The sequence below is a fragment of the Habropoda laboriosa genome, unplaced genomic scaffold (genome assembly GCF_001263275.1).
Source record: "Habropoda laboriosa isolate 0110345459 unplaced genomic scaffold, ASM126327v1 scaffold28, whole genome shotgun sequence".
Taxonomy (NCBI): Eukaryota; Metazoa; Arthropoda; class Insecta; order Hymenoptera; family Apidae; genus Habropoda; species Habropoda laboriosa.
In genome coordinates, this window is record NW_017100174.1 from 2,822,276 (window position 1) to 2,832,783 (window position 10,508).

Sequence of the window (10,508 nt, forward strand, 5' to 3'; positions counted from 1 at the left end):
ACCATAACGACTAAAATCAATCGTTTCAACCAGGCTTAGAATTATTAAGTTAAAACTAAGTCAGAGTGCTCGCGAGAAACGTAACGCGAAGCTCAAACAAGCTGGATGACAGCAAAAATGATGAATAAAATGAAAAAGTGACGGGTCAAAAGAGACCCGAGCATCGTGCCAGGGTGAAGTAACCAAGAGACAGTTTCCATTTGTGATTGTAATTTATTCGTTAAAATGACATTTGAATTATGGAGATATATCGTGGCGTCGATTAACGTGATTTAAAGTTGTTCTTCGGGTGAATATCATTTCGCAAAACGTTTTGTCTCTCCTTCTCCGCAGGAATATTGCAGTAACCCACTGATGTTGCATGGTATTTAATTAAAGCCGGGCATTTATTGCAGTGGAATTCAAACCTTTAACCTGAATTTTCTGCGGATAGTGGGCTCGTGTGGTAGAATATGTAACGAGTGAACTAATTTAATTAAAAATTCTCGGTATCTCTGTATAAAACGCACGTGTTAAAAGTAGTAAACGGAACTGCAATTCACTAAAAATCTACGATATTCAACCAATGACCGTTTTGCTCTGTCCGTTTATAAATTCTACGAAATACGCGACAAGATCGTGTCACGCGTTCACTTGAAAAATCTCTCCGAACTCTTCGAATAATGAACAACTAACTTCTCTTTTTCGTCAGATTTACAGAATCATTCGACGTCCGTTTGTAGACGAACGTGAAAAGTTGGACACATATAGTGAGCACAATCGAGGCGATGATAAACGCTACGATCGCCAAAAATGCGACGATGTCCATGTCGCAGTACTGGTACCAAGGCAGAGAAGCTAAATTCGTGCGATAATGCAATGCACCTTTGTTACGAATCACGTACTCCGTCCACCAAACGAGATTCTGCAACATATTGTACGGCGTGTCGTTAACGAGCCCGCGAAGCGTAATCATATTTTTCCTGTACCTGGAAAAATTGACGCGATAAAATGAAAGAACCGAGTAGAAATAGCGATTGAAAATATTTGATGTTTGCAAGAAACAGTATGAGATTGATTTGTATGCATCCTTGAAAATGAAAACGAACGCATGAATATTGATAGATTTTTATGTGTTATTTATGAGTTCCGATTGTAACTATTCGTTGTGTTCTGATTGCAAAAATTTGAAAATTGTGTTACTATACGATAAGATATTTAGTTAATCGCGTGTAAAAAAATGCATACTTAATAATCTATACTTAGGTATATATAAGAATATATATGTACATAATAAATTTTTATTTTAATGGTTACTTTACTTTGGATCGGGTATCATTTCCAGAATAGTGGATTCCAGCATCTCTGGCGTCAAATTCTCGAAATACAAGCAATTTCCAATCCCGCGAGAGCTTATTACCCTAAGCTGAAATTCTTGATCGGATGCTATTGGGAGACCAAGGACTGGTACCGTGTGATAAATAGCTTCCTGAGTACTTTGCAAACCTCCTTGGAATATGTACAGTTTAATATTTGGATGAGCTACGGAAAAAAAAAAAAAATGAATCGGTCGAAGACTTTTCAGTGGAAGAAACAGAATTTTCTAATAAACGGTACTGTATATACCGAGGATACTTTGCTGAGGTATCCATTCTGCGAAGTAAATGTTGTCATGTGACTTTGGGTTGTCGTTATTCTTGAACACAACTTTGTAAGGCAATCTGGCCAACACGTCGTAAAAGATCTGTCGAATCTCCAGTGGGAAATCTTTAAATTGCGCGTTAGTGCCGAAAGACACGTAGATGAAGCCATTTTTCGCGCTGTCTACGAACCTCTTCAAGTCCTACAAGCGAAACTTTCTTCACACAGAATTCTTAGACAATTCTGAACATTATCGACAATCTTCTCACACGGTCGTAAGATTTGCACAGCTGACAGTAGCTATTTGGTTCTAATTCTCCGAGACGACGAGTTTATAAATGAGACATACCCGAGGCAGAGGTTCCACGTTTTTCGAGACATGAGTCGAATGGAACATGATTGCGTTCGGGAGATTCGGCCGAGCGTACGATATAACCGGATCTTGGTTGACGAAAACGAGGCTCATATTTTTCACGACGTCGAGTACCGGTGGTATTGGCTTTTCGAAGTGCTTTTCGGCTATCATCTGCTGAGTAGGTATATATTCTTGGAATATAATATAAATCGAGTGCCACAAGTTCCAGAAATTCATCAACCTCTTCCAGAACGGCAAATCTGTTCCAACATTGCCCTCCATTTCCCATACACTAATGTGCGAAGGCAACACCAACCCTCCTAATGAGTATTCTTCAACAGTGGGAATCCCAAACGAGTTCAATCCTAGGAAGCATCGTTATTCGATTTTTACAAGTGAATTACACTTGAATCACGAGTAAGTTTTGGAAAATTAGTGTAGTACGGGTCATGATATACAATGGTTAGCTAGTAAATTCGGTCAGAATTGACAGAAACACGAGCAGCCAACTCTGTACAAAAATTGATCCGAATTTAATTATGATCGGTAAATAAATACCAAATTCTTAAAAAATTTAATTAATATTTGTAATATTAATAAACCGAAACCTCGCCCAGAGCTTACAAAAGAATGTTTGAAACTCACTAGCTTTAGCTTTGCTGCAGACACAAAGAGAATCTCGAAATATTCCAAAAAATAGCAAAAGTTTACAGATTTTCAACTTGTAAATGAAATACCGTTAGTCACAAGTCGTCGAAGGAACCCAAAACGCAATACAATGTAGAGAAATTACAGACACGATGATCGGTAAATAAATACCAAATTCTTAAAAAATTTAATACTGTCACGAAAGTATTAAGAATCTGAAACCTCGGCCAGAGCTTCGAAAAAACTGAAACTCACTAGTCAAATGTTTATTTCAGACACAAGGAGAAGCTCTAAATTTTCCACTTGTAAATCAAATACCGTTAGTCATAAGAAACCCAAAACGCAATACAGTGCAGAATCGTCGATTAATTCTACAGTTCCAGGATTTCAGAACCTCGTTAGACACATATCGCGACACGTACTACATCAACACACGACATAAGTACCTATAAGAGGAGCGTTAAATCTGTGAGCCAACATATGAATGGCTGGTAAATAGTACAGTTCAACAAAAACGACATCGAACTTCTCGTTACTCTCAGGTGCGTACAGCTTCTTCAAGTCCGGGTTGCTTAACGTGTGATCGGTGACCGTTGTACCGTAATAAAGGAGGTCATTTTTCATGAACGATAACCAGGACGTTCCGTTCAAACGCATCTTCACGAAGCTGACATCACTGAACGTCGAGTACACACTACCAACGTTGATCTGTGTGAAGTTCGTCGTCGTGTTCATGTTGGGTATGTCGTTGGGCGCGACGATCACTAATTCGTGGCCTCTTTTGTGCAATTCCAGCCACAACGGTCGAAACGGTATCTGATGGCTGTACGCTGGTATCGGTATCACTGCTAAGATTCTGGCGCCGTTTACACGCCTCGCAATGCAGAAAATATGTAGAACGGAGAGTATGAACGCGGATGTGAACTTCATGTTGTCGGTTCGAGAGGAACTACCGATGTAAAATTCACCCGGGGAAATATCGAGGGGCAATTTGCTTCGTTATCATAAATGAAATTTAACATAAGCATCGAGTTACTGAAATATACATGGTTATCTCCGGGTGACGATGACAGAGGCGGCTAGAATTGCTGAGTTGTTCTGCCGTAGACCGGGGGCCGTTTTTAATTATTGACCGGCGTTTAAAAGGAAATTGAGTGCATATACACGTGAGGTGTGATATGCTTATTCTTTATTGGCTTTTCCTTGAGAAACCGTAGCGGGCACATGTTCTAGAACGCGCACGTGCACTACCGGACAAAAGTTTGGATTCACCTCCGAATTTTCATCGGTACTGAATCTGCTACTAATTTTTCATAGACTTGATGTTGATATTGTGGAGATAAACAGCACTTTATCTCATATCGATTGATTTGAATGATACAAAATTCGTTAAAAAATTCTTAAAGCTGCTGACTTTTTTCTCAGAATTTTTGTGTAACTTGCAATGCACAGTGATTCCAAACTTTTGGTCGGTAGTGTATATGTCATAATTACGTCAAACTACTCGCGAATGAAGTTATTGCTACTTAAATACATTCGTTACGCGAAGAAACTTCTGTAATTACGCGTTGTCGCAGTCGGCAGTGACAACTTGCAATTCTCCAAAGTGATTATTGCCAAACAATAGGCGACAACGTGAAATCTTTTCGAACTTTCCAGACTCTTCCGTTTCCGAGGGTCCGTTTCGTCGAGTTGAGAATTTTCGACGATATTTCGAATCCATCTTCGACGAACGGAATTATCGCAGGAAACTGTCAATTATAATAATAAGATGTTTCACGGAGAACTCACTCCGTGGGACTCGGGCGGGAAACGTTAAATCGTTCATAACTAGCGGGACTTTCCAATCAATCGTTCAACTTCACCAATAAATGAAGTTGGAACCCTTGAAGAAACGTAATCGAAGAACATTACTCCCGGGAAATGTCCCCGTAACGGTTCAAAGCGAAAGTTGTGACAGGCCAATAAAAGCTTCGCGAAGACACAAAATGAAGCGGAACGGCTCGTTGCGATTTGAACTTTAGAGAGGATCAAATATAAGCTTACAGTATATTACCATAGTGGGCAAACTGTGATTTTGCTCTTTTTCTAACGCGACAGAACGAGAAATGTAAAAGTCCTTTCTACGAAGCAATTAACACGATTTTATTTAAAAAAACATATTTATTCGTTTGCTTTTCAGTAAAATAATTGTTTGCTTGTTACAAGATGTACATCTCGTTAAAGTAATCATCGACGAGAACGCGACAAATGGAAAAGAATTCCATCCATCCGGAGCAATTGCGCAACCTTCTTTGGTTTCTAGAATTCCAACGTTGATTAGCACCGATACCGCGAGTAAAGCGACTCGAAACGTTAATTACATCTGGAATTTTACTCGCGTCGCGACCGATGTAACTGTTACATCGCGCGCGAAGCTGAATAAACGCAGAAACGTCGCGACGTTTCTCAAATTCGCGTATAGTTTTTTGTACCATTTTGTTCACTATCTTCTAAGATCTATCTATCATCCTCTAGCTATCTCGCTCACTGAGCAAAAGAAAACAATTGTCATCACCAGTCGGTGCATATTGGAACTTCGATGATTCGTCGAAACGATAAGTTGAGATTTGAAAATTAATTAACTCATCGAAAATCGTTACCTTTTGACCGGGTATAGTTCGTTATCGTGAACTGTGTCAGTTTGTTTTTTTGTATCGTTATCTAAATTATTACTCGTATATACGTAGGTGTATAATACGATATTGTGTATTTGAAAATAGCGTACGATTCTCTATAAATGTGTTTCACGCTTGATTAACTAATTTTCTGTTTTTCACCCGTGGACACTTGATACCTCCTGTAAACGTACACGATAAGCTTGGCAATTAAATTGAACATATTTGAAACGATCAAAAAGGCGATGATTGTTAGGAAGACTACGACGTCCATGTCGTAACGCTGGTACCACGGTTGCCAGGCTAAATTCGTGCGAAGATGCGGTGCACCGTTCGTACGGATCACGTATTCGGTCCACCATACGAGATTGTCCACCAAGTCGTACGGTGTGTCTTTGATGACCCTTTGAACGTACAAAACTCTCTCCTTATACCTGAAAATAGACGTAAGAATAATGTAGTTGCAAGAATTCTACATTAATTTGACTGAATTAAAAAAATAACGATCTATAATCTCGTGATATGACTAATAAAAATATTCAAAATCCAAGCATGTGTAAACATTGCTAAATTTTCTACGACTATTAAGACATACTAATGATGTAGTTGGAAGAATTGTATATCAATGTGACTGAATTAAAAAAATAAAATTTGTTTTTAATTATTTCTAGTGATCTATAATCTCACGATATGAAAATGAAAAAATGAATAATCCAAGCATGTGTAAACATTGCTAAATTTGCTACGACTATTAAGACATACTAATGATGTAGTTGGAAGAATTGTATATCAATGTGACTGAATTAAAAAAATAAAATTGTTTTTAATTACTCTTAATGATCTACAATCTCATGATATGAAAATAGAAAAATTAAACTCTACCTATGTGTAAACGTTGCTAAATTTAAAACTACGATAATTTTCCACACATTAATAGTGTACACGCATTAGTATAAGTTTGCACGTCATCTTTGTACAACTCGTCATAAGATAGTTCTAATAGACTTCGGTTATGTAATGCATAAGTCATGCATGTTGAACACAGACAAGCGTAGTATTACACAATACACGCGCTAGTTAATTGACTTCTGTTGCAGCTTCTGCAATAGCTCGTTTGCCAAATCGGTTAACTCGATGAAACACAAAGTAGACTAAACTGACGAAATTGCATACACCAAATATTAATATTAATATCAATTATTATTATTATTATTATATTAATTAATATTAATACTATTTATAATAAATTATTTATTACTCAACTACCATAAAAATTTTCGACATTTAGCGGAGTTAAGCTTATTTATTAAGGAAATTTATTTTAAGTGCTCAAGTGGAGATAACCACTTCGGCCTGTGAACAGCTATCTACGTGTAAAGATAAAGCTAGAAGGAAATTAGAAAAATTCGAAGTTTTCCTAGCATTCCAAAACAAATCTTTTTTTTTCTTCTACTTAAATATCAGGAAAGTCATTCTAAACGGTCAAGATGTTGCGAATGCATTTGAACTTTTGCACCGTTTAAACACAGCTCGAACTTAGCGTACACTTACTTTTTGTCAGTTATGATCTCCCGAATGGCACTCTCAAATTCGTCTTTAGTCACGGTTAGCAGTTCTAAACGCTTTCCAAGGCCAAGGGCATCCATTCTGCCTATTTGGTAATCCTGATCAGCTAATACAGGAAAGCCGATAATTGGAACTCCGGCGTGAACAGTTTCTTCGGTGCTTTGTAAACCTCCTTGATATATGAACAGCTTAACATTCGGATGAGCTGCAAAACGATGTAATACGTTAGTTTAATTAGAAAACCGAAATGTTGCACCTTTTAACCCTTTCGTTGCTATTTATTTGGAACATTTTGGTGTATTTCCACCTTAATTCAATGCTCAATTTTATCATTTACGCACTTCTATCTTAATTCAGCAAAACGATACGGCCGAGACGAGAAATTTCCCAGCCTCGGTCAAAAATTGACCGTCTGCCAGGCAAGTTAGGTATTAAAATCTGCCGGCAGCGAAAGGGTGAAATTGGAAATTGAATAGAAGACGCAACCGTACTAAGAATAGTTTGCTGTGGTAACCATTTTCCTGCGTAAACGTTGTCGGGTTTCCCAACTAGCTCCTCCTCGTACTTCCACACGACTTTGTACGGCAACTTCGCGAACACATCGCAGAACATGCGTTGAAGTTCCTTAGGTAAATCTGCGCTTCTCGCGTTACTGCCCAAACTGAAGTAGATCGCTCCGTCTTTCGCGCTGTCCAAAAATTTCTGCAAATCCTGTGAGCAAAGTGGATGTAACAAACTCGTTCGTAACGATCAGAGAAAAGAAGAAAAACATTTGTCGATCCTTTGAAAGTATAAAAGTTGATATTTTTGTTTCGACGAATCGTACCTTTGGCAAAGGTTTAGGATTTTCGTCTATATGGAACGAGCTGAACGTCAACATGTTCGTCAGTTTTGGCGAAGCCGGTGTAAGAACGTTCGGTTCATTGACGAAAATCATGCTAATGTTCTTCGTCATATCCAAGACAGAAGGCAGCGGGCCAAAGTATTTCTCGGCTATCTGTTGCTGTTTCGGGAAGAGATCGCGATAAATGATGTAAACGCTGCGCCATAAGGTCACGTAATTCCACACCCTCTTGAAGAACGGCAAATTTGAGCCTGTATTCGCCTCCATTTCCCATCTGTACTCGTGAGAAGACAGCACAAGTCCGCCAAGAGCGTGTTCATTAGCGGCAACCAGCCCTAACGAGCTTAACCCTACGGTCATGTGAAACGTGGTGAGACTAGGTCGTTAGGGTTGTTCTTAACTTTAAAGTTGTTCACGATCGTCGTATTAACGAGTTCGATCCGGACAATTTTCATTGTCCTTAACGTGTTACGTTGCTTTTACAAGTCAATCTTTTTTTAATATAATAGGTACGATGGTGATATGAGAATTTTAATTTTTGACGTTTCAAATTCAGATTATTCTGTCCTCTAAACCTGAGATTGCTGATATTCACCGTAAGTAAAATGACGAAATATTTTTAAGCGAGTCATTCCGGCACTTTTCAGAGTGAGAATATTGCAAGTCAATTTCTTTTTAATGTAGTACGCAGGTGACACGAAAATTTAAATCTTTAACGTTTCAAATTTAGTTCACTCTATTCTCTACTCCTGAGAATGCTGATATTCACCGTGATTAAAGTTACGAAATATTTTGAAATGACTCTGCTTTACCGCCATTAAAGGGTACTTTCCAGAGTGACAAAATTGCAAGTTAATTTTCTTTATATAGTACAGTGGTAACAGGAAAATTTTATTTTTCAGCTTTCCAAATTTAGTTCATTCGATTCTCTAAATATCGACCATGAAAAAATTAACGAAACCTTCCTGAATGATGGAATCAACTGAAGTACCTTTATCACAGCAGATTAGAAAAAGAACAGTGTCGATTCTAGATTCCAACGCGAAAGATACAATCGAAACTACTTCTTCCCTCGTGTATCTAATTAATTCACAGATAAAGAAGAAAAATGAAACATTGCAGAAATACCTATTAGAGGAGCGTTGAATCTATGAGCAAGGGCGTACGTAGCAGGCATGAAGAGGAACTCGGCCAAGACAACGTCGAACGTAACGTTGCTGTCCGGTGCGTACAATTTCCGTAAATCCGTGTTGTTCAACACCGATTCCGCGAAGTCATTAGATATATCTAACAGTCGTTCGTCGAAGAAATCGAACCAGGTTTGCCCTTTGAAACGCAGATCGACGAAATCGATGGCCTTTAAAATCGAGTAAGTCTGACTGATGTTGATCTGAGTGAAATTCGGCGCTTTGTAATTCTCGATAGGATTCGGGGTGACAAGGACCACTTCGTGACCACGTTTGCTCAAACTGATCCATAACGGTCTGTAAGGGATCTGATGGCTGTAAGACGCTGTCGGTACCACGGCCAAAATCCTCGCACTTTCCGAATATCTCGCGGCACACAGAACACACGCAACGAACAACAAACCGGAGATGTTCGACCTCATGTTTCTCGTATCAAGAAGAACTGTCGCATGTGACGGTTGCTGGCTCACTAAAAGGAAGATCTTCTCGTCATCAATTTATGTAATGCGCACTCCAACAATGCTACGCTATAAACTAGACTCTTTACTGCTGAATCATTGAGCGAGAATAGTCTCGGTACAGTGTTGATTTGCAATAAGCAACTCGCTACCCCCTCTTCTTCGTTTCAAGTCGACAAATGAACAATGACGTCGTTTAATAAAAGAAAAAATTTGAACGTGGATAATGCTTTCTCACTCTGGTATTAACGATTCTTTTTTTTTTTTTTCGCATTTATTAACAGCGGGAGTAGGTTGTAAGAGTTAAACGTGTGCAGAGGTATGATCCAGCGATGATACTCTGTAGTTGCCATAGATGACTTATGGCGATTTTAGTTTTCTTCTTCTAGTGGCTGTGGCAGGTCGATAGGCCAGTGTCTCTTTAACACTAATCTTACCGACACTTCATGTATACCTATTCTTACCGTAGGCGGTCAAATGACCGGATATGAAATAATCATATTTTTCCTAAAGTAATACAGGTTTTAGATAATAATAAAAAAAAATTTACATATTTACATTTTTATTTTTAACAAGAAGGGGACAAAACAGATGAATGGTTTTAAATGAAATTTTGAAACCTGGCGTGGTACGTTTAGTGTTAATTTTCTTGTTACATTCGGTGGGTTGGTCATCACGGTGATTATCAACTCTCGCTCGTTCTTCATGCTCTCTCGTCCCATTCGAGAATAAGGCGAATGTATATTGAACCGTAATAAGCAACTCGGTTGGAACCGGTCAGTGGATGAAAACTCTACTGTTACTATCTCTACAGGCAGTGATTTAGATATTGACGCCTGTGATATGCTCAAGTGAATCTCGCTGCATAATGACAAACATCCTGCTCTCAGGCTGCCGTTAGTCGTATTTGCAAACTCGGTTTCCCTATGTCAGAGGGTGACTTGGGGTGCAAACTTGTTCGAGAATCGCGCTGTTCGTTTTTCGGTAGCATTGTACATACTCGTGGGTGTCTAGGGTGACCACGTGTCGATAAGATAGGAGAACTTCGAGGCATTAAAGAGATTGTGGTATTAGGTAAACAGATATTGAGTGAATTGTTCGGTTAATGTGAAAAGAATTTTCGATACGAAACGATAAAGAATCTTTACAAATGGATTCTACTTTTTCATAGCA

General features: G+C 38.6%; 1 protein-coding gene across 1 annotated transcript; it reads right to left on the reverse strand.

Moving 5' to 3' along the window:
• Positions 1-260: 260 nt before the first annotated feature.
• LOC108578712 lies at positions 261-9,427 on the reverse strand. Its single transcript, XM_017942090.1, has 10 exons — positions 8,819-9,427; positions 7,673-8,040; positions 7,338-7,557; positions 6,832-7,051; positions 5,425-5,714; positions 3,070-3,621; positions 1,970-2,340; positions 1,606-1,822; positions 1,302-1,521; positions 261-968 (listed from the first exon to the last, which is right to left on the reverse strand). Exons 1-10 carry the CDS (start codon positions 9,297-9,299, stop codon positions 671-673), a joined length of 3,237 nt encoding a protein of 1,078 aa, XP_017797579.1. The 5' UTR covers positions 9,300-9,427; the 3' UTR covers positions 261-670.
• Positions 9,428-10,508: the final 1,081 nt, after the last annotated feature.